At 63.9% G+C, this 23,108-nt stretch overlaps 2 protein-coding genes across 2 annotated transcripts in view; both read right to left on the reverse strand.

The window, feature by feature from the left end:
- Positions 1 to 136: 136 nt before the first annotated feature.
- CHLRE_02g095045v5 (uncharacterized protein) lies at positions 137 to 17,414 on the reverse strand. The gene is made up of 43 exons (XM_043059513.1): positions 16,620 to 17,414; positions 16,330 to 16,361; positions 16,025 to 16,130; positions 15,798 to 15,885; positions 15,504 to 15,569; positions 15,184 to 15,317; positions 14,876 to 14,965; positions 14,560 to 14,728; positions 14,285 to 14,383; positions 13,999 to 14,061; positions 13,627 to 13,739; positions 13,444 to 13,502; positions 13,029 to 13,157; positions 12,733 to 12,895; positions 12,365 to 12,556; positions 12,090 to 12,176; positions 11,903 to 11,983; positions 11,244 to 11,735; positions 10,851 to 11,135; positions 10,331 to 10,640; positions 10,120 to 10,192; positions 9,781 to 9,977; positions 9,384 to 9,661; positions 8,814 to 9,242; positions 8,483 to 8,713; positions 7,450 to 8,274; positions 6,123 to 7,190; positions 5,815 to 5,937; positions 5,368 to 5,498; positions 4,881 to 4,941; positions 4,677 to 4,715; positions 4,468 to 4,520; positions 3,775 to 3,885; positions 3,464 to 3,536; positions 3,200 to 3,336; positions 3,002 to 3,044; positions 2,812 to 2,919; positions 2,571 to 2,670; positions 2,322 to 2,449; positions 1,954 to 2,091; positions 1,629 to 1,691; positions 1,224 to 1,359; positions 137 to 1,085 (listed from the first exon to the last, which is right to left on the reverse strand). The coding sequence occupies exons 1-43, from the start codon at positions 17,211 to 17,213 to the stop codon at positions 445 to 447; spliced, it is 8,538 nt and encodes a 2,845-aa protein (XP_042927147.1). The 5' UTR covers positions 17,214 to 17,414; the 3' UTR covers positions 137 to 444.
- Positions 17,415 to 20,500: 3,086 nt separating this feature from the next.
- Positions 20,501 to 23,108, reverse strand: part of CHLRE_02g095046v5 (uncharacterized protein) — a 7,464-nt gene continuing 4,856 nt past the window's right edge. The window contains exons 13-15 of the mRNA XM_043059514.1: positions 23,054 to 23,064; positions 22,752 to 22,919; positions 20,501 to 21,552 (exon numbers count right to left, since the gene is read on the reverse strand). Coding sequence (XP_042927148.1) covers positions 21,169 to 21,552; positions 22,752 to 22,919; positions 23,054 to 23,064 — 563 coding nt within the window. The 3' untranslated portion in view covers positions 20,501 to 21,168. The remainder of the gene's footprint in view (positions 21,553 to 22,751; positions 22,920 to 23,053; positions 23,065 to 23,108) is intronic.

The following is a 23,108-nucleotide window of genomic DNA, read 5'->3' on the forward strand; positions in this document are numbered from 1 at the left end:
AGTCCTCCGCTCTGCTCTACGCTACGCTTCGAGGAGCTACGGCGACCGCAATGGCTATTGCCCCTCCCCCTTCGGGCTTGCCCCTTCCCCCGAAGGGGGAGGGGCAAAAGCCAACCTGGTAGGAAGATATTTTGTAGGGAGAGGCAGCTTACAAGTTGCCGTTGATGGGACGCCGGCTGACTGTGCCGGAGCAATGGGGGTGCAGTAGCAGAGGCTTGCGGCTGCTGCGGTCCCTCCGCCAAACTCACACACAGTCCCGCGGAAAAACATGTGTGGACACGATTTTGCCCCACTCCAGGCCGGCGTCATACCCGTGTGCGCCATACCCGTGTGCGGGCAACCGGCAACCTTCCAATCCAGGTGCTGGTCCCCTCGCTCGCCAGCAAACACATCAACCCGTTTTGACCTCGTCCCAAACACGCACAAGGCCGCGCCCTACCCAGCTCACATGACGACCGCCTGCAGGAACTGCTCCGCATCCCGCTCCGTTAGGCTCAGCCCTACCACCACGCGCGTGTGCGAGTCTTGAGTGCCCTCGCCCGCAACCCCTGCATGAGCGTGGCCGCCCGGCACCGCTGCAGCCCCTGCCACCCCGGCCGCACTGCCAGCATCCGCCCCGGCCAGACCTGGACTACCTGCACTTGTGCCAGCTCCCTGGATGCTACCGGCGCCGCGCCCTGGCGTCCCGTTAGCCCAGCTAGCACTTGGCCCAGCGCCGGCACTGCTGCCTGCGGCTGCTTCGGTTGCTGTGGCAGAGCCTGCGGCCGGTCTGGGCGCCCGGCCCTTGCGTGCACGGGCGCGCTCTACCTCGCGCTTCACCGGGGCCACCACCTCCTCCACCTCGTCACTGCCGTCCTCCTTCCCGTCCTTGTCCCCAGCAGCTGCTTCCGCCTCCGGCCCCTCCAGCAGCAGCTGACCGCCCGCCGCCACCGCCCCATGCTGCTGCCCCGCGCGCTGGTCCGCCGGCTCCTCACGGATGGTTGCGCGCACCACCCGCGGCGCCTGCTTCTTGCTGTTGGGCCCGCCACCACCGCCGCCGCGCAGCACGGTGTCGAACAACTTGCGCAGCACCGGTAGCACCGCGCCTGGGGAGCAGGGTCAACGGACAGGTGTCGACAATTATGGTAATACCGGCGGGCAGAAGCCACCATCACCCGTTGCCAACCCGTCCAACCACCCCCGTAAAGCCGGTGGGCACGTTTGATTGCTTAACGACTACCCACCGGTGACCAGATGCAGCCGGTAGAACCGAGAGCCGTAGTTGCATCGGCCGTCCCGCTTGCGGCGCACGCACTCGCCGCCGTGCAGGCAGCCGGTGTCCAGGTAGGCGTACCAGAAGGCCCAGTGCAGCTCCGCGGTCTGGGAGGAGGTGGCGGTGGTGGTGGCCATTGGCAGGGGGTTGCCGGCAGGGGGTTGCTGGTGGAGGCAACATTACTGACGGGTCATGACCATCCAGCCTTACTAGTTTTTTTTTGAGGAGTCATCCTTACAAGGTTGAACTAGTAACAGCAGCACGCTCCAAGCGGTTCCCACGGGGCCTAGTCGTTGGTGGCAGGCACATCGTCGTCCTGCTCCTGCACCCTCTACCTTTCGCCATCCTCCTCCCCCGCTCACGCGCCCTCTCTCACCTGCTCGTCCACCTTGCGGTACTTGTCCTCCAGCTCGTGCAGCGTGAACATGTAGCCCTTCACCTGGCCAGGGAGGGGGCAGGAGGAGAGAATGGTTACAGGGCAGGGGTTTGGGACTGCGGGTGGGTATGGGCGCACGCGCAGTCCACCAGGGAGCACATGACACGCCTTCAGTCACCAAGCGGAGACTGGAAAAAGCACGCTCCAGGCCCAGCTTTCCCAGCCTCAAGACGTCCTGTCTAGTCCCGTCTTTTATTCCCCAGCCCATGTATCCCAACCGCCCTCTCAACTCCGCAGCGCCAACCCCGGCCCCAGCCCCACGCACCTGGTTAGGGCGCTGGATCCTGAAGCGCTGCGCCAGCCTGCTGCCCAGCACGGTCTGGCGCATGGCGGTGGCCAGCACCACCAGCGGGTGCCCGGTGCCGCCCACGTTGGCGTTCCGGCGCGCCACGTAGAAACCCACCTGTGGCCATGACCAGTCGCAGGAAGAGCAGGGCAAGTGTGAACACTTGACAGAAAGGCGGGCGAAGGCGCAGGCGCAATGACCCATGGTGTGCGCATGATGCCATGACAGCCGACACGAGCGTCAGAGCAGTGGGGCACAGCGTTCCGCAGGGCCTCGCACACCATGCCAGATGTGGTTGAAGCTACAAGGCAAGGATGAACAACGCACTGCGGTTCCCGCCTCCGCACCTTGTTCACGATGCGCGCAGGCGCCCGCTCCGCTGCCATGTCTTCCCGCGCCGCCGCCAGCGCCGCACACGCCGCCGGCCACGACAGCCCGTCGTCCACATCTAACTCCATGTAGTGCGTGGTGGCGCCTTTGTGGAGGTCAGGATGGACGGCAGGTGGCGGCATTTGATGAACGACAAAAGCTGATCAGGGGGTATATCCCCCCATCCGCCCACTCCACCTCCCGCCCGCCCGCCTGGCCCACCCCACCTGACGGCGTGTCCACGTGCACCTGGTGCTGCGCCACCACCTTGACGGCGCTGTGCCCGATGTTCACAATGGCCTCGTCGTAGTCGCCGGCGGAACGGGCCTGAGAGGACACGTGTGTTTGTTTGCGGGCGTGTTTATATTTGGGCAGCAGGACAGAGTGCTTGCAGCGGGTCGCGAACGGTTGGGTACTTGTACCGTATGTACGGCCCTTACGCTTCACCCTCTCCCACGCCCTGCCCACCTGCTTGACCAGCGAGTCCATGATGCCCAGGAAGTACCCGAACAGCAGCTCCTGGTCCCGCAGCGGCAAGCCCAGCAGCCGGTTCAGGAACTTGGGGACGCCCGTGGCCTGGGCGGTGATGGAGCGGGGCGAAATCGGAACGTTGGGCAGAGACCGTGGGAGACCCCTCTCACACACCACATATGCCCACCTGGTCCTTGCGCTCCACGCTGTACGCCACGTGACCGCCGGGGCTGTGCATGTTGGTGGGGGCAAAGCAGCTCAGAGGCGCTCAAGATTTTAGGGCATGGGCATTTGATGGTGTGATGCAGTGGCGAGCAGGTTGCTTTCATCCTGTTGCGTAATCCTAGACAGAACAGGTTCCCCGCTCCTCCCGCTCGGGACTCACAGGCTGGTGGCTGCCAGCAGTCCCATGCTCCGCAGGCAGCGCTGCATGTGGGCCAGGAAGGCGCGCTGACGGGCCGCGCTGCCCGGCGGCGTGGCGGCCACGTCTGGGGGCAGCAGCTCGGAAGGCAGCTCGCCAGGCTGCGGAGGGAGCGGGGGGCGGTAATTGGCGTGGCATTCTGGCCCTGCACCCATGTCTTTGCAGCATGTAATACCCAAGTCCACGAAGGGCATACTGCTCGTTACCTTCTCCCCTCCACACACATACCTTGCTTCCCGCCACGGTGTGCACCCCGCTGGCCACGCACTCCAGTACCCGCTGCACAGCCGCCTCGCCGTATCTGTGTGTACATTTGTGTTGCATGTGTACCGCAGGGCAAAAAGAAAGATGACAAACGCCGACTGTATGCATAATCCCGTCAGTGTAGCGGAGCAAGCAGGCATCGGCGCAAATGCTGAGCAGGGCAGTACCGCAGTGTACCGGCGCAGGAGGCACACGTGCCATGTCCGTGGCGCACATACCCTTGCGTGCACCCCCAACTGCATGCCTGATGCCACCTCCCTCCCGCCGCCGCGCACCTGTTGTCGACGTCGTAGGGCTTGAGGTCGGAGCTGGCGCCCAGCGCGCGGCGGTCGCCCCGCAGCAGCGCGCCCAGGGACGTGAGGCGCTTGGCCACTGCGCCCGCAAACCTGAGGGCACATGGAGCGTAAGGTGCGGGGTGCGAGTTGTTGAGAAGATGTTGAACACCACTCCTTAGGAGTACACGTGATGCCATGCGCGTAGAAACGCGACGGACGCAAAGCGCGGCCAAGGAGGGCGCCTGTGGGCCGGGGTTCCAAGCGAGTTACACTCCAGGAAAAGGCGGGTCCCCAGGGACGCCCAATTTTGAGGCCCGTTCAGTTCTGGCTCAATCGCAAGGCAGGCTGCTACCTATACCTGTGGCTCGTGCTTGACGTGCTATGTTCGAAGTCATGGTCTTGCCTAATCATTCAGCTGCAAAGCGTAGCCCGTGCCGCCCAATTGCCGCATGTGACGTGTCCCGGCGAACGCGACAACTAGAACGTCGACTTCAGCCCCGGTCCAGTTTAATGCCCCGGACCTATCTTAGTGACCGATGTATGCAACCAAGTGCTACACAAATGGTTACGGACTGGGAATACGAGCGGTCCCTAGGGCCGTGGCGACGACCTGGGCCGCAGGAGGGCTCAGTGAAATGGTGGCGCAGCTAGGGCGGACCTGGGTTGAGACTGCAATCATACATGACCGCTCACCTGTATTCGCCGCCGCACTTGGTGACCAGCAAGCAGTACTCCGGCGCCGATGCCTGCGTAGGGGAGACGGAACGAAGGGAGGCGAGGGGAGCGGGTGGCACACCAGAGGGCTAGGGATCGCACCAAGCGGACGGAACCGGTCCGCGATGTGCTTAAAAGCGCATGGCCATACGGTAGCAGGCCGGGGCCGGGCCGCTACACCCACCCACCTGGTTGGAGCGGTGTGAGCGCCCGAACTGTTGGATGGCCTGTGAAAGCGGAAGGCACGACCGCAGGAGGGAGAGTCGGGCTGCTGTGCAGACCTGGGTAAGTCTGCGAGCCGTATCTATCCAAGGCCACGGCCCCGTATCACGCACCAGGAGGCCCAGAGCCCCGACTCCACCAGTCCCGCTGTGCGAGCCCCCCTGCCCCACCTTGTCCGCCGACCAGGGGAGTTCCAGCGTAACGTGGAAGCGCCGCCGCTGGTTCGCCACCCTGCAAGCAAGCACGCGCGCCACGAGCGGAAGGGCGATGTGCAAATCGGCACGACTTCAGGAAGGTGCAGGCGAAAGGTGAAGAGCGTATGTGTGCATGCTCACCATGCCACACTTTCCGAGGCACGGCATGTACACAACACGAAATCAGGCAGAGCACAGGCTCCACCTACCAAACTCCATGACATCCGTCCGTTTGCGTCAACTTGGCAAATGACAACTTGTAATGCCCCGAAGCCCTCAGCCTTGCCGTTCTGCGCCCCGAGAGCCCCCGAGGCGACATTTATCGCCGGCGCCGCTCGCCCTGCTGCTCCGCGACGCCTCGGCCCACATCCCATAAGTATTATCGCTCGCAACTAACGCCTCTGCCTGCACTCCAGTTTTCGTTGGTTTGGGGTTTAGTTTGGGCTGGTATTTACAACCCCACCTGCGGTCCGCCTGCAGACTGATGCCGGTGGACGCCGCGTCGCTGATCACCGCCACCAGCTTGCGGCCGCTCATGAAGTCTTCCTTCTCCGCCATGTTAACCATCTTCTGGGCCTCGTCGTCGCGGCGTTGCTGTTGCCGGCCAATGTGGAGGAAGCGACGGCGGAGCGGGGAGTTGGGATAAGGCGAAAATGGTCAGTGGAGGGAAGTGAGCCAGCCAACTAAAATCCCCCGCGAGAAGGCGGCCCTAGCCAGCAGTTGCACACAATAGTCGTGCCGTTGACTTGATGTTCAGCTAACCATCGCAAACCCAAGCCGTACCGTACGAGCCATGTCCACCCCGTAACACTCGTGCGACCCTCGAGACAAAGTATTTGATCGGAATACTCGTGAACCGGCTAGAGCTATCCGCCCTATCCCACCTGCACCCGCCGGCCGTGCCACTCACCACGCACACCACGCGGCCGGTCTCCTCGTCTCGGACCTGCGCCACCTTGCGCCCCGTCATCTCCGCCACAGCCTCGGGGCCGCCCAGCAGCTCCAGCAGCTGGTCCAGAGGGTTCAGAGGAAGCTGCAGCAGATGGGGCAAGCGGGGGCGAAGCCGGGTGTACAGGAATGAAGAGCGAACCGGGACACTGGGCACAGCATATAGGTGTCAAGTTGCGGAATGTGAGCAAGCAGTGTCGATCCGTCCGGGCCACATCTGCATCCACACCCGCGTCGTTAGCAATGCCATCAGCCGCCACCACCGCTCACCTCCTGCGCATCCAGCAGCCGCAGCAGCATGGCCCGGCACTTGCGCAGCTCCGGCGGCAGTGCCGCGCCGCCCGCCTCCTGACCTCCTGCTTCCCCACCTGGACCGCCACGGCCCCGCGTGCGCCGCCGCTCCCGCATGCGCTCGTCCTCCTCGTCAATCAGCTCTACGCCGCCGTCACTGTGGTCAGCCTCGCCCTCACCGCCGCCTTCCTCCCCGCCCTCCGTCACCAGCGACACGCTGCTGTCGTCCGAGTCGTCATCAGAGTCGGAGGAGCCCTCGTCAGAGTCATCATCATCAGGGCCGCTGCTATCGCCAGCGCCTGCCGTACGCCGCTTCTGGTGGCGAACGTTGCCCTTCACACCTTGCGTCTTGCCCTTGCCCTTGCCGCCGGCGACCTTTTTGCTCTGGCCTTTGCAGCGGCTGCCTCCGCCTTCAGCGGCAGCAGCTCCGCTGTCGTCACCGCCGCCACCCGGCGCGGCCCAGCTTCCAGGCAGCTTCCCCAACGGCTTGGCTTTCGCGGCGTGACGGTACTTGGTTGGGTCGGGCTGGCGGGCCAAGCGCTGGGCCTCAGCCGCTGCCGCGTCCTCATCACTAGCCGCATCCTCCTCCTCGGAGCTGCTGCTGCCACTGCTGCTGCTGCTGCTGCCACTGCTGCTGCTGCTGGCTGCCTCCGACTCCGACTCCGAAACCTCCTCCTCGGAGCCGTCATCGTCTTCATCAGAGGCGCTGCTACTGCTGTTGATGCTGCCAGCGGCCGCCTGCTTCTTGCCCCGCCCTCTCCCCGTGGCCTTCGCCTTGCCCCCGCGGGCGTGCTTGGCTGCCCGCTTTCTCCCATTCGCCTTGTCCTTGCCCTCATCCACCTGCTCCTCCTCTTCTTCCGAGCTCTCCTCCTCGTCGTCCGCGGTGACGCTGCGGCTGCGGGTGCGGCCACGGCGGCCACCGTTCGCTGCCGCAGCTGCGGCTGCCGCAAGCGCACGGGTGAAATGCTCCAGGTCGCGCTCCGCGGCGGCGGCGCGAGTCGCCGCGTCCTTCAGCCGCTGCCGCACTATGCGCAGCTGCATGCGAATCTGGTCGGGATGATGAGAATGAGCGCGGGCGCAGGGGCAACGACGCGGCGCGGCGCGGAGTAAGTTGTTTAGCGGGCAGTGCCGGCGCGCGGAATAGATACGGTTGTGAACGACAAAAGGCAATGGTTGTGGCCGCCCATCAACGTTCACTTGCTTTTGTACATAAACCGCAAAAGGCGGGTAATCGGTGTGCCTTCGCTGGACTGCAAGTCATACAATCCGCTGTACGCGCAGCCGATGCACGACCGTTCTTCCTTACCTTACCCACGGCCAGGTTCGCAGTGGGGCCAGCGGGTGCGCCGCCCTTGGCCGCCGCAGCAGCGTCCTCGTCCTCATCCTTGCCCTCGCCCGCAGCAGAGCTGGCTTCAGCCTCGCTCGCCTCCTCGCCGTCCGCAGACGGCGTGCCGGCACGCCCCCGCCGCGCCGACGCACTGGTGCCGCGCCACTGCCCTCTCCCCTTGCCGGTCATCCCGGCGCGCAAACCTCTCGCGCAACCACCAGCACTGGCGCCGGCACCGCCTCTCACTCTTACTTGCACGGCGCCTTTCGTCAGCCGCCCACCGCGCTTGCCGCGAGGTGGCAATGCCCCCGCCTCCTCCTGCTCCTCCCCACTCGCTGTGGCGTGGCTGCTGGTGCGGCACTCCAACCCCTCCTCATCCTCCTTCGCGCCCCCATCCGCTTCCGTGTTCAACTCCATCGCAGAAGCCTGCCGCCTGCCACCACCCGCCGCCGCCGACTTGCCGCTGCTAGGCTCACCGTTTGCCCGGGCGCCGGTGGCTGCGGCGAAGGACTCCAGTACCGTCTTTAGGCGCTTTGGTTGGCGGGCTTGATTTGCGCCGGCGCCACCCTCCTCTTTGGAGTCACCGTCCTGAAGCGGGCCCTGCTGGACTGGCCCCGCTGTTCCGGCTGCAGCCGCCAGCCCTGTCGCGGCCTGCTCCCCCCCGTCGCCCGCCTTGCGCTTCACGCCAGCGGAGGTGGATGGGGCCGCTGCTGGTGCGGCTGCCGCAGCAGCTCCTGCAGCGGCCGCCTGGGCCACATCTGAGGCAGTGCACTTGGGGCAGTGCCAGTCATCGTCCGGAATTTCCTATGAATGCACGTGTGGAATTATGGGGAGGTTGTAAATACCAGCCCAAACCAAGCGAAACTAGCGGAGCACAGGCATATGCGAAAGATGGAGGGTGATGAAGGGAAGGAGCGATGGCAGCCAGCGCACTACGAATGCCCCTGCGCCGCGAAAGCCCACACACGACTCCAATCCCAGGCAAATCACAAATCCATTCACGCGCCCTTACCTCCAGTGGCGGGTCCAGGCAGGCCATGTGGTAGCCCGCATCACACGTGTCGCACAGCAGGATGCTGGCGGGGTCATCACCGCCGCCGCATCGCGCGCAAAGCGTGTCGTCGTAGCCCTCATCCTCGTCCTCATCTTCATCTGCACAGTCATCACCAGCCTCAGCTGCCGTTCCCGCCTCCGAGGCCTCGGCACCGTCGTCTTCGTCTGCGCCTTCGCCTTCCGCCTCCTCCTGCGCATGCACCGAACGCCAGTCGTCGATATGGCATTGACCAATTACACACGGCGACCACCCCATCGCCTAGCCAGCTGACGCGCACCCCTCCACATACCTCGGCCTTGTCGCGCCTCCGCGCCTTTTCCGACGTCTTCGCCTGCGCTGCTGCCTCGGCCTGCCGCGCCGTATCCGGCGCCGCCCGCGCACCGCCCCCTGGCTGCTGCTCCTGCGCCCCCTGTGGCCCTGGCTGCCCTGGCTCCGCCTGCGGAGGCGGTGGCTGCTCGGCGTCTTCCTTCAGCTCTGTGGCGGGCTGGTACTCGGACTCGTCGGGGTTGGAGATTTCTTCACCGATGCTGCTCACGTCATCGTCTTGGTCGCCATCGCCAGCAGCATCAGCTGCAGCGCCGTCCCCGGCAGCTGCCAGTTCAGCGGCGGCAGGGGCTCCCTGCGCCACCGCCCGTCCAGATGGCTGCTGCTCGTGCTGCAGGCCTGCAGCGGCTGCTGGGGGCATGCCGGACCCGGCGCCCGTGCCCGCGTCCTCGTCCTGTGGTGCGGGACAAGTGGTCATCTGCCAATCAAGCCCACAGGCATAGCCCTTGACATACGGATGCAGAGCAAAGCGCGAACTGGCAGCTGCCGGCAACACACAGTCACCTCCAGTCATGCCCATGTACATGCCACTCACCTCTGAGCTGTCATCAATGATGATAACCGAGTCCGACTCCGCCTCAGCCGCCGGGCCCGCAGCAGCACCGTCAGCAGCAGGCTTTGCGGCCCGCTTCAATGCCCCTGCCTCCAACTTCACAGCCGCACCCGCCTTGGCCGGAGGCGCTGATGGCCCTCGTGGCGGCTTCGGCGGAATCGGCTCACCACGGTTGATGGCGTCAATGCGAGCCGCCGCCATCTGCGCCGCACGGCGCGGCCGCAGGGCTCCGTCGGCCGCTGGGGCCTGGTCAGCGCCCTCTGCAGAACAGAATAGGAGTTGCCAGCACCTCACATAGAAACAACGAAGCGTGTCAGTTGGCAGTGTCAACAAACGGCAAGGAGCAAGGAAGCATTTGTGTTTCGCACGGCGCCCTCACCTGCATACACGGTTGAGTCGGTTGAGGCCGTCATCGCTACGTTGCCCATCTTGCTCTTGGATGCAACCTTGGCACCGATGGCCTTGGGCGCTGGTTTCTTGGAGGCGGCCGACTTTGAGGCGGGATTTCCCTCGACTTTGGTGGCACCCAGCTCCGTATCCTCGTCCTCGTCTTCATCGACCACGGCGGCGCCGCGCCTACAGGCAGATTTGTGCGGGAATGTAGCAAGTTGGGCTGAGCGTGGTGGTGACTGGTCGCAAAGGATCGGTGCCACGGTCGCGGATCAAGTGGGGTGGTTGAAAACAGCACGGCAGTGCGCTAATGACGGTCCGAGCGCACCTGCGGCCCTTCGCTGGCGCGGTCTTGGCACCTCTTCCGCTGGGACCCGCCGCGCCGCCGGTCTCGCGCCGGGCTGCGAACATGAGCGAATGATACCGCACCGTCACGAACACGTCACCACCGACCAAATAATGGCATATGGGGCCGCGAGGGCCGCGGTTCATGTCCTCCAGCAGTGCACTCCCTCACGCACCTGTCGTCATTCACCTACCTCGCACGTGACGCGCCTCCTCCTTCTTGTCCTCATCCCCATCGCTCACATCATCTTCCAGGTGCGCCTCGCCATCAATTGTGCTGCCGCCACGGCTGCCTGGCTTGCCGCCTCCCTCCTTGTCAGCCTTGCCCCGCCCCGCGCCTCCCGCCGCCACTTGTGCTGCTGCTGCTGCCGTGCCAGCTGCAACAGCAGTTGCAGGGGCGGGCAAGCCACCACGCGAGTTGGCGCCGGCTGCTGCCGTCTCCTCTGCGGCCTCCAGCTCCTTCACCTGCTTCTGCAGGTCCTCCAGCAGCGAGCGAGCCTCAGCCTGGGGACAGGGAGAGAAGCATACGGTCAGGCACAAGATGGCAATAAGCGGAGGCGCTGACACAAGCGTTAGGCGCAGTGGCGCACACGCATTGGGTCAGCAACACGCGGCGCCCGAGCGGCACGGGCAACATCTGAGCCCGACACATGCCCCAGCGCCCAGGCCGTAGAGTGTATTCGCTACCCTCGTCCTGTCCTGTCCTCTACCCACCAGCGCGGTCTGCAGCTTGGCCCGGCGCTCCTCCTGCCGCCGCGTCTCCGCCGCCGCCGCCGCAGCCATTTCCTCCGCGTCCGCCTGCTCCAGCAGCCGCCGCCACTCTGCATCTCGCTGTGCGCGCATGCTCTGCACCGCGCCGCCCGCTGCTCCGGCTGAGCCGTATGCTCCGGCGCCAGCGGCTGCCCCCCCGGCTCCACCAGCCCCTGCTGCCGCCTCGTCATCGGTGTCATCGGCCAGGTCAATGAGGTCTCCGGCCAGGATGGCCAGGCGCCGGCGTTCCTGTAGAGGCAGTGCAGGGGTTTGGACAGGGGAATGTAGCTTGCAGACGTGGCAATCATGCATCCGTGTTTGACACATGAAAGCACCTACCCTCTACCCGCCACTCACCGCCAGCACTTGGTCCAGGGAGCGCTCGCCCTCCATGACCACATCGTCCGCGTCAGACTCGTGCGCTGGCGGCTGCGGTTTCCGACCGGCAGCGCCGCCAGCGGCAGCACCAGCACCCGTGTCCTCGGCTACATCGCTAGCGGGCGTGCCAATGCCATCAGTTGCGCCGACGTCTGCCATCTCCACATCCCCGCTGCCGGCCCGTGCCGCTGCCACCACGCCGCCTCCCTGATCGTCTACATCCATGGCGTCAGGCGCCTGCTCCTGCATCCGGGCCGGAGCCGTCTCCGCCTCCCTTTCGGCCGCCTCGTCCTCGTCGTACCGCGGCCGTCGCCCCAGTCGCCGCGCCGCGCCGTAGGCGGACGTGGCCGCCTCGGCCGTGCCTGCACCCACCCCCACGGCGGCGGCAGTGGGCGAGGTGCCGGCGGCGGCCGCGGCGGCTGCGGCGGTGCGCTGCTCGCGGACAAGCCGGGCGGCCTCCATTGCGGCCAGCTGTGGGGCAAGGAAGGAAGATGTTTCCGTCCATACCTCAACACACGTGCGCGGGGCTCAGACCGGACGAGACCGTATGCACCGCTCCTGCTTTCTAAGCCCCTCTGCCCCACAGCCATCAGCGCTCACGTAGCGGCAACCATGCCACCAAGCGGCCTGCCGCTCACCCGCTTCTCCTGCTTGACCATCTTCATCGCCTCCTCCTCGCAGGAAGGCAGCTGCCGCCACTCCACACACACGCGATAGATCTGCAGAGGGTGGCGTGAAACGGAGCGGGAGTCACATCTTCAACACCGGTAGTCAAGACGGGTACAACTTGAACAACTCGTGCCCACATGCCAACTCGCCACCCACCTCAGCCTGAAGTTTCTGCATGCTGCGCTTGTCCATGAGGGTGCCCACCGGCACCGTGAAGTGGAACAGCCACTGACTAATAAAGTTCTATGGGCATATGCGCAGCAAGGAAGGTGGGGGTCAGACGTAGACTCGGATGGGACAGTGAATTGTGGGTCGGGGCGTAGACGGAGGACAGGTAGGCAGCACGTGCACGTGCAGGTGCAGGCATAGATGCAGTGGCGCCCTACCAAACAGCTTCAGTTGCCGAGCCCTTCCCCAATCCATCCACTCACGTGCATGATCATCTTGGGCGCTGACACGAAGTCCTCTCCGTCACCCGCGCCGCCGTCGCCGCCCTCGCCCAGCCCCGTGGCCAGCACCTCGCGCGCCGCCGCCAGGTTGGCCTCCCCCGTGGACTGCAGCCCCACCACCACACACATGCCGCGCCGGAGCGCATCAGCCGCCAACTCGGCGCAGCGCTTCACCTGGGTGACACACACATGCCACGTGCATTGGGCCAATGAGCTTGATGTTTATACTGTATGTTGTATAGGAGTTGCGGCTGTTGCGGTAAGCCAAAACTGTATTTTCGTCAGTAAGCCGCGGCCAGCTCACAGCCGCGTGCCCAGCATCACCCAGCCATCTCCTCTGTCACTCCCACCTTGCTGGCTATGAGCATCTGCCTGTAGAAGCGCTGGTGCGCGGACCAGAACAGCGCGGCCTTGGAGTCGCGGCCGCCGCGATTCTTGGCGGCGGCGCGCGGCAGCTGGCGCATCACGTTCCAAAGCAGCCCCCACAGCCGGCAGCTGCGGTCGTACATGACCCTGTGAAGAGGCGTGGCAACGCATAAAACTGTGGCATGCAGTGATGGAGTCTGCAGGGCGCCGGGCCATGCTTCCCATGCTGCTGCGCAGTGCACACCTTGTCGCTTAAGGACAGAGCACCTCATTCCCCCACCTGAACACGGGGTCTGGCTCCAGCTCCTCGGTGATGAACTCGGCGCCCTTGTAGCTGAGGGTGCGGCTGACGTAGGTGCCAGTGGCCTTGAGCCCCATGCAGAACATCTCCAGCGCGCCCAGACCAGACCTGTGGAGGGAGGCGGGCAGGTGCAGGTTGGTGGGGTTAGAGGCGGAGGACCGCAGTGAAGGCGAAGTGTGGCCGTCTCGCTCAAGCCCCGTGCCTGGTCAGCCATCGGTGGCAGGTAGGGAGACTGCAGCATGGAAGGTTGACACTTGACAATGTCACCCTCCGTAATAGTTTGGGTGTTTAAGTCTAACAGTAGCCCTGACTTGTATTTGTGCAGTGTTGGCAGCCTCTACAGGAACACCGCTCTCCGCCTTTCTTTCCATGCCCTGCCCCTTCCGCTCCCCACCTCTTGAGCGCGTTGATCATGTCGCTGATGTGCGGGTAGCCGAACGCACCCAGCCGCACCTGGGGACAGGAGGGGGGACAGGAAGAAGATATCAACGATCCGCACACCCAACTTATTCATTATGCCGCCGCGTCAGACAAGCGACCCAAGAGGCTCGGATACAGCCGGGAACCCGAGCCTCACCATGTACCGCAGGTTGTCCGGCTCGCTGGCCCCAGTCGCGGAGCTGTACAGTACGCGGGCGTTGGGCAGCTGGTCCTGAAGCGCCTCCACCGCCAGCCCAGTCTGGCTGGAGTCTGCGAGGACCGGTGTGCGGGCATGTGCAGTAAGGTGGTGGCCGTGGACGGCAGGGAAGAAGCTGGTCAAGACGGGGATTTGCGTACTGAAGAGAGGCAAGCGGAACACCAGGTCAAGCGGGTGACACGGCAGGAAATATGGGCTTCCGGAAGTGTTGTGAGGGGGAGGACCGCAGGTTGGGCAACTGCAGCCTCAGTGCCGCCTACAGGCACGCCAAGGTTCCCGTACGCCCCGCCCTCTTCCTCCACAGCTACTCACTCCCGGCCGCGTCCAGCAGGTTCTTGGCCTTGTGGCACTCATCCAGAATAATCAGGCAGTCGCCTGAGGGCGGCCAAATAAGGTGGTTGTAGGCGCAGGGCAAAGGCAAAGGAGGTAACAAGGGCCACCGTGGCATCTGCACCATGTGACCGGCAGAGGCGCACGCTTTGGGAGCAGCTGATGAGCTCACCCTGCGCGCCAGCAGCTGTGGCATTCCAAAGTCCAAACCCCCATTGGCACCGCAGATCCGCTGGCGTGCGATCAGGCGCTATCGCTCCCTACCCACCTCCGCCGCCCTCGCCGCCCAGCCAGCCGACGATCTGGTGCAGGCGGCTGCCCGCGCCGAACAGCCGCCGCACCTCGGCCCGCTTCAGCTCCAGTGCGGCTGCAACAGAAGGGCGTAAGAGTGGGCTCGAGCCTAACAAGTACGTACAAGTGCCTACAGCATGTATGGGGAGGTGCAGCTGCAGCCACAGGTTCAGGTGAGGGAAGAGCCGCTACAAGGGTACTGTGCTGCAACAGGGCCGCGCCTGCCGTGTGGTGCTTCGACCAGACACTCACATGCCGCTTGTCCCATCTCGTCCGCAGTGGCGGCCGCTGCGGCCGCCGCGCCTGGATTGCCGCCGGCGCGCCGCCCGCGGCCGCGCCCGCGGCCGCCCACACTGCCGCTGGCAGCGCCGCTGCGCGCACCGCCCCGGGCTCGTGGCCCCGGCGGCGGCTTGTAAGAGCCCTGCAAGCGGGGATGCGGCCATGGAATTGTTGTAGCATGCTTCCTGACTCAGTGGCCTAATACTGCAACCGTCCGGCTTGTGCGTCATCCCTGTCCTCTTGCCCAGACGGATCAGCGGCCCCTTCCCCGTGCCTGCCCACCCCGCACCTTGGACACCAGTAGCGAGTAAGTGACGAACAGCACGCCCCCGCCCGGGTAGGCAGCGGCCAGAGAACCGGAGGGCACGTTGTCCTTGCGCTGCAAAGGAAGGCGGGGATGGTGCGATGAGGTAATGAGGTGATGGCACCGGTGTGGATGGCTGGACGCAACTTTAAAAACCCAAATCGGGTTTGGATATCCAAAGGCACCCTGCCAGCACCCACACGCTTCCACAGCCCATTCTGTCCTCAAGCAATCAAAGCGAAACAGCAACAGCCCCCAGCGTGCCCCTGTGCGTTTGTGTGGACATCACTCACTGGAGGGTACACGGGTATGTGGTCCTCAGCCACACCTAGATCAGCCAGGTCTCGGCGGGCGTCGTAGCGCAGGTCGTTCGACGTGGACACCCACAGCACCCGCCGCCCCCCCGTGGCCCAGAACTCTTTAATCACTGCACGAACGGTAGTTGGGGCATGGGAAACCTTTCCTTGTTTATAAGGGTAGGATGTGTGTCGGCACAGGGACTACACTTGTCAAGCGCGTCCAGTGCCCATGCTTACCAATGCCCGTGCAACATCCCCATAAGCCCACCGACGTCCTTGTCTACTGCCTCCTAAACCCTGGCATGCCCACTTACCCGCTGCGATCTGTCGACCCTTGCCCACACCCGCGCCGTCACCCAGAAAGAAGCCCGCGCGCGAGCCTGTGGTTTTGGAAGACGCACGAGCCAGAAGAATGTGTCAATGAACCAGATTACAGAGGCTCCGCGGCAAAATGCTCACGACGATTGTGTAACCCCAGCCATGTGCCAGCTGTCCGCAAAGACTTTGTCCAGCGCGTTGCGCCCAAGGTTCATGACGCTCCCCACTGCCACCGTCTCCTCCTAGGTATTGCTGACCTCCTTCCACTTAATCCCTTCCCTAGGCCTCACCATCGGGCAGCCTCCTCCCGAAGCGCTGGAAGGCGTACAGCACCGTCTCCAGCTGCGCGTTGGACAGCTCGGCCCGGGCCAGGTTGTCCTGCATGTGGGTCAAGGCGCAGTCCATGCGTTTGACACTGGAGCAGCAGCCGCGCTTGAGAAGCGCACCGCGTGCCCTCCCGAACCAGCATGCTCATGCCCACTCTGCACACGTGAGAGTCTCCTGAGCACTCGCGCACCTGCAGGTGGTGGCTGTAGGTGATGTCGGGCGGCGTCACGGACGCCAGCGAGGCCGTCTCCACGATGGGGTCCGGGTGCGGCGGCCCCTCGAGTACCTTGGCCGGCCTGGGGGAAACCGGAAGGGCGAAGGGCGCATCAAGTTGAGGTCAAACTCTCGTGTGCTTACGGCTGGCACGTCCCTAGGCACGCCGCACGTAGGGGGCGCCTCCACCACAGCAGGCGTGGCGGCGGTTAACCTCCCTCGTCGCCGACAAGTCCCGCCCCCGTACACGCGACACGCGCGTCCTTTCCACCCGCGACTCACTGGTACTGCTCATAAATGTCCACGTCACCGCCCTGCACCAGATCAGGGTTTGGGCAGGCAGCGCGCCGGTCAATCCAGACAAGGCATGTGGTATGAGGACATTTACACGAGTGGCTCACGCTCAGACTCTGCGGACTGCCCATGCGCTACCATTATGCGTTTGCACACATGGTATGTAAGGAATGAGCAATGAACTATCGTTGTGCAAACCTGCCGACTCCATACTCCAGTACAGGAAGCCCCGTAGCCATAATCCCCAGCAATAACACCGCATACGTGCGTACCCTCACCTCGTCGTCCGCATTTCCCTCCTCATGCACCTGCGCGGCTTCCTGATGCTGCTGTGCCTCTTGCTCCCGCTCCCGCAGTTGCCGTTGCCGTGCTTCCCACTCCCGTCGTGCGTGTTCGGCTTGCTCTTGCTGCATCCGCACCAGCCGTGCCGCAGCTTCCGCCTGTTGGGTTGCGTAGGCGCTTGCAGCCGCGCCCGCCTGCTGAGCTCCTGCAAGCGCCGGTGCTGCCGCAGCTGCTGCTCCTGCCACCCGGTTGGCGAAGGCCGACGCCGGCACGGCTTGCCGGGCTGCTGCGGCCGCGGCTGGGCCCCCAGAGCCCGGCACAGCACCTGTCACCTGGCGCTGAGCTGCCGCGAAGACCGCAGCTGCCGCCAAGGCAGCCGCCGTGTAGTTGCTGTTTCTCGAGGCACCTGCTCCAGTAGTCACCGGCTGCCTCTCAGCAGCAGGCGCAGGCGCAGGAGTGGGCGCTGGCTGAACACTTGTCGCAGCATGACCAGCACGCTGAAGTGCCTGGGCGGTGAGCGCCCGCGCGTTGGCATCAGCATGGCCAAGTCGTCTGTAATACTGGTAGACCTGGTTCCAGTACTGGTCCATTTTGCAAGTTTGCGGGTCATGTGCCGACCGGCAGCGTGTGTGCCTTCGCTCAGTGCGTTGCTATAACTAGTCTACCATTATCGTTTGTTAGGCCGCGAAAAAGAGCAAATCAACGGGCGGAGCGAAACCTCTTGTTCGCTTGTTCAAATCTCAGTTCATAAAGTTTGCAGGGCGCTGCATTTGCATTACTCGGAAAGTGAATGGAATTGTACACTAATGACGTTAACGGCGTAAGGTAATGAAATTTGCATTGGGCCTTGCCGGGCATCGATCCCGAGCTCTTCCCTTCGCTGGCATCACCCCATGCCCACACACACTGATACCCTGTGAAGGTTGTCAACCTCCTCGGGCGTATCCGAGCCCTCCCCTTCGCTACCATCCCCACTAACTCTGGCTCTTGACCCTGACCCTGCACTCTGACCCTGACCCTGACTCTGACTCGTCCACCTGCCCCACTCCACCTGAACTTGAACCTGAACCTGACTCTGACCCTGATCCTGACCCTAACCCTGCACTCTGACTATGGCTTTTGACCCTGACTCTGACCCACCTAAAACCCTGCTACACTAACCCAGGTGGAGTGGTGCAGGTGGACGAGTCAGAGTCAGGGTCAGGGTCAGGGCCAGGGCCAGGGTCAGGGTCAGAGTGCAGGGTCATAGTTTAGGTTTGGGGTTTGGGCAGCAGGGTCAGTGTAGCAGGGTTAGTGTAGCAGTTTTTTTGGGTGGGTCAGGGTCAGGGTGCAGGGTCAGGGTCAGAGCAGGGCAGAACGTGGTTAGGGCCCTTCTCGCCTGCGGCGGTGGTGGAGCCCCTGGAAGATGCAAGCCCTGGGTCAGAGTGCAGGGTCAGGGTCAAGAGACACACGGATACCCTGATGCGGCATTGACTCGCAGATGGCTCCAGCAACACGTGTGCGCATGTTGCAAAGAGACAAACCGGGCTCTCAGCCCAACACCATGTGCCCGCGTCTCCTGTGGCAAGCCTCCTTCGTGCGATGTGCGGTTCCCCGCGACATGACCAGTCCATCACGCGGCGTCAATCACGTTTGGCTCGTATCTTAAGAAGGCAGGCGAGATTTCCGAAAACAGGCATCTTTGATTTGCAGAAACCTGGTGCCGCCGCATCTTTCATCCCCAAGAAATTTTCCGGGGGCTCCGCCCCCGACCTATGCTCGATTCGTGTCAGGCCAGGTGTGTGTCAGGCTTGCCCTGTTGCAGCGTGCCAAATGCAGCTGCAGTTGCCCCCGGCCCACGTTTCGGCTCAGGCACTGCTAATATTCTGCCGCACGGCATTTGTCGCTGTTACAGCGTGCGGGGGGAGGTTGCTGTTGCCCCCAGCCTACGTTTCGGCTCAGGCACACCAAAATATTCCGCCACACGGCATGTGCCATGGTTTCGCCGTGCGGGGGGAGGTTGCTGTTGCCCCCAGCCTACGCTTCGGCTCAGGCACAGCAATATAATCCGGGCATGCGCCATTGTTTCAGCGTGCGGAGGGAGGTTGCTGTTGCCCCCAGCCTACGTTTCGGCTCAGGCACAGCATGCAAAATATTCCGCCGCACGGCATGCGCCATTGTTACAGCGTGCGGGATGGGGTTGCTGTTGCCACGTTAACACAACGTTGCTGAAAAAAGCACCGGCTCCATGGCTCCATGGCAAATCGTGGCCCATCCCCACGCCAAACCCCAGCGCCCTCACCCATGCTCATCATGCTCACTCACCCACGGCATGACTCCCCTTGTAGAAGGCTGACCTATCGTGGTGTGCCCCCATGGTACCAGCAGGACACGGCCGTAGATTATCCTGGGAACCTCAGTCACCCTTGCCTTGGGCCGGACAAGTGACAGAAACACCCCCAAATGTCTTCTGCGATTCTCAGAAAGACCCTCCGAAGCCTGAAGCGTTCTGTTTATAAGACAAGAAAAGGTGGCTCTCCCTCGCAAGGGAAAAGTGGGCTGAGCCCACGCCACGTCCTCCGTCTGAGGCCGAAGGTTCCGATACTAGCCTCATCTCCCGGACATAGCCGGGGTCGGTTTGTACAGGCACCGCCCGCCATATGTGCCCAGTCGCGCCCAGCTATCAAGCACTAGTGCAGCAGGCAGCAGGCCAACCAGACAGCAAGGAAAACCTCTCAACACCCTTGCCGCTGCAGCTGACTGCCCGCTACGCCATCCTCGTCAGCACAGGTCGCTAACCAGACAACACCGGCAGGTCTCAACCTGCGCGCCGGCGCCGCTTTGAAGGCGGCGCCGCGCTGTCCTCCTCCACGTGGCCTTGCCCGCATCCTCTGCTCCGAACATGCGCGCCGCCACTGCCACTGCCGCTGGGCCCAGGGCCGCCCGTGCCGCCACCACCACCGGGCCCAACGCTGTGGCCGCTGCTGTTGCCGCCGGTAGGCGCGGTGCCACCACCGCCGCCACCGCCGTCTCCAGGCCCTGCACCGCCGCCACCGCCACCGCCACCGCCACCGCCGCCGCCAGGCCCTGCACCGCCACCGCCGCCAGCAGGTCGCAGGGCTGCAGGCCGCGGTTTGCCAAGCAGCATCTCCATCAGCGCGTGCCGCATGTTTGTAGCCGAGTTGGCGTCGCGGCCCTGCAGTTCAACATGCAAACAGGGCGTGTGTCATCCCGTGTGTCACCCCGTATCACCTCCAAACCGCCCTGTGTCATCCCGTGTCATCCCTTGTCATCATCTCCAAACCGACCTGCCGCCCCAAACCTGCCATCCCACTTACCCACACAGTCGCCTGCGGCAGTTGGGGCGAAGCACGCCAGGGAGACGGGCCGTTCGCTGGGGGGGGGGGGCTCAGCCCAAAAAGCAATGATGTCCATTGCGTTGCGGACTGCTGGCTGGTGCTGCAGTGCATCCGGGGGGGGGGGCAGCAAGAAGGAGAGCGCTGTGATGGCAGTGCAGTTTGGGTGTTTAGAGGCGGGTGATGTCAGCAAACCTGCCGCACCTCGTATCGGAGACGTGCTTGAAAAAACGCAACACGCTCAAGCGAACATGACGTTGTAGAGCCGAGGCCAGTGAGCTAGCACAAGCAAAAAGGAAAGCGTGAGCATGAGCAGCGACCGCAACTGCTACGTTACCTTTGACGAGATAACCGCGCGCCAAGCTGCGCCACTCCGGCGTCCTAAAGCTTGTGACTCTCAGCTGGTGTATACGGCTGTCAGAGGCTGGGCTGGCGTAGACTGGCCGCAGACTACCATCGCTTCGCTCGGGGGGCTCAGCCCAAAAATTTCTTCGGCCGGAGGCTTCTTGGGGCAAAAAGAAGGAAGATACGAGCCCTGTGTACGCGCTGTTAGTTTACATGCCCATATGCCGCGTCACCACTATCTCCATGTGTGCTATACGGTACCCCGAACGCCAAATGTCAGTACCGCAGCCATGGCAGGTCACGCGAATCCGGCAAAGCAGGTCTGTCGTACCGCTGCTCCTATGACACTACTCGCAGTTCCATAATGCGATGCCGGCACAGCACTCAAGCACGTGCACTCAAGCACGTGCTACTGGGTGAGGCGGCTCTCACGTTGTCTACTCAAATGCGATATTCGAACATATCAATGTATTAAGGCTTTCCTCCTTCATACCACATGCATGGTCCCGAAGTCAGGGCGTGGACAATTGGAGCCAACGGGTTGCTGATGACTTGATGGCTGCTAACGGCGCACAAAGCCGCATACGATGCAAGCAGAACCACCCGGCCACGCACACGCACTCAGGTTGCCTTTGGAGGTTTCTTGCATGGCGTCACATCACGAGAGCCGCTCCTACCCGCCACCAGTTTCTCACAGGAGCCGGCTGACCACTCTCATCGTCCAACCCGTCAACGGTTCCCACAAGGCCCACAACTCCATGTGCACACCGCCACCAGCTGCTCGCTAGCGCAAGAGGCGGTCGACCGCCTCATCAAGCTACGCCTGCAGATGCACTGCAGGCCTGATGGCAGGCCAGCCAGGTTGTCACACCGCCATCGCACAAACAGTCCTGCAGGGTTTCTTCCTTGTGCGCATGCTCGCGGTGGTGCACGCCCGCAGCTTGGCCACGAAGCCCTCGTTGCTCATCAGCTGCACCGCCTTGTCCAGCAGCGCCTGCACCGGCAGCCCAGGCAGCCCGCGTGTCCGCGCGACCAGCTGCCGCTGCAGGTCATCCAGGCTCCCGGGCTGCGGATCGCGGAAGTCCTTGCTGCCGAGCGCCGCGGACAGCCACAGCAGCAGGATTGGGAAGGCCTTGCAGTACAGCTCGTTGCCCGGCTGCCGGCCGGAAGCGGCTGCCTCCTCGTGCACTGTTGCCCACACGGCCTTGCACACGGCGTCAAAGTGCCGTTCCCATGCTGACGGCCCCACCTGCACGTGTGGCACACGTGCATATGCGTAGGTGTGGGTGGATGCAGGATGGTGTGCGGCGGTATCTAAATTAAGAACACGTTGAAAGTTATCACCAGATTTTACCACACCTCACATGCCAGATGGCATTTATCCGCGCCACTGTCCGGGTATGAGCGTAGTATCGATTGCGCGCTGGGAGAGGTTGGTGGGGGACGGAGTGGGATGGGATGGGGGCCCTGAAATACTCCGGCAGGGCATGACCGAAAGCTGGCGGTTGTAGCCCCTCCCCTCACATTCGCCCGGTCTAGAGTAGCTACCGCAACAAACGGCGGCGGCGGCGGCGACGGTGGAGGAGCAGGAGGTCCAGCAGCACGCCGCAGCAGGCAGCTGTGGGCCTACTGGAGGCGCCGCAGCGCAACAACACCGATTGCCAAAGCCACAGCCAGTGCGAGTGCGAGGGCTTCCTTGCGTTCGGCGGCGTGCTTGGCTGTGGCGCTGGCAATCGATGTTGTTGCGCTGCGGCGCCTCCAGTAGGCCCACAGCTGCCTGCTGCGGCGTGCTGCTGGACCTCCTGCTCATCCATCACGGCCGCCGCCGCTGCCCCCTATGCCCCCACCGCCGCCGACGCCGCTGCCCCCATGGCCGCTGCATTCCGCAGCACACCTGCTGGCTGCTGAGCATCCCCACCCGCCGGAGACCCGCCACTTGAGGCGACGGGAGACAGCAGGGGCAGCACTGCCAGAGGTGACTCCGCCTGCTGTCCTGCCTGGGCCTCGCAGTGCTGGCTGCGGACCTCACAGACGCCCGCAGAGTGTTCGGAGTTGCACCGGCGAAGACATGACAACGATGAAGGCCCACTCGCCCGCAGCGCATTCATCTCTTGCGCGCCACCAGCGCTCGCCCCCCCACAGACGGGCAAATCAGAAAAGTCAGAATGTCAGCATTAGAGCTGCCTACTTCTGGATGTATGCATGCTGGTTACTCCAGCACGCACGCGGCGCAGGCCGGTTGCACGCAAGGCAGCGGCGCATCTACTGAACTAGCAAACCGTAGCAGCCATACTCGAACGCACGGCAGTCCGCAGAGTCGTAAGCATGACGGCATCTGAGCTGTCCGACCTAGCCCACTCGCGTTTTAAGCAGCTCGCGTGTGCGCGCCTCCCCCTTGCTTGCTTCACCATGTCTCTGGCCGTCGCGCGCCTCGCCTCGCTGGCCTACCTTGCAATGCGCCATGTCTCGCGAGGCAGCTGCGGTGGTGGCGGCGCCGCTGGCGGCATCAACGCCAGCAGCGCAGTCGCCCCGGGCGTCCCGCGGCTGACGAACAGCAGCAGCAGCAGCGGCCGCTGCTGCCAGCGGCGGCCTGCTCCCAGCAGCATCCGCGTTGTCCTGAGCAGGGTGGCGTGGGGGCTGCTGGTTACGGTAAGGTACCGTACTTCTTCACAAATGCGGGCTCGACTACCAGCTGGCATTCCGTCTGCGCCAAGAATGCAACGGCGCTTGCCATGCCTTGCTCCACTCACCGTGCCTCCAGCTGGAGCAGGCGGCGTTGTGGCGGGTTGGTGGGGTGGCGGCTCT

The sequence above is a fragment of the Chlamydomonas reinhardtii genome, chromosome 2 (assembly GCF_000002595.2).
Source record: "Chlamydomonas reinhardtii strain CC-503 cw92 mt+ chromosome 2, whole genome shotgun sequence".
In the NCBI taxonomy this organism is placed as follows: domain Eukaryota; kingdom Viridiplantae; phylum Chlorophyta; class Chlorophyceae; order Chlamydomonadales; family Chlamydomonadaceae; genus Chlamydomonas; species Chlamydomonas reinhardtii.

Coding starts and splice junctions, on each gene's coding strand:
- CHLRE_02g095045v5 (XM_043059513.1), bottom strand. CDS start 17,213: ATGGACCAGTACTGGAACCAGGTCTACCAGTATTACAGACGACTTGGC. Junction 12,557..12,732: donor AGATGCTCATAGCCAGCAAG/GTGGGAGTGACA, acceptor TGTGTCACCCAG/GTGAAGCGCTGCGCCGAGTT. Junction 4,521..4,676: donor GCTCACACCGCTCCAACCAG/GTGGGTGGGTGT, acceptor TCCCCTACGCAG/GCATCGGCGCCGGAGTACTG.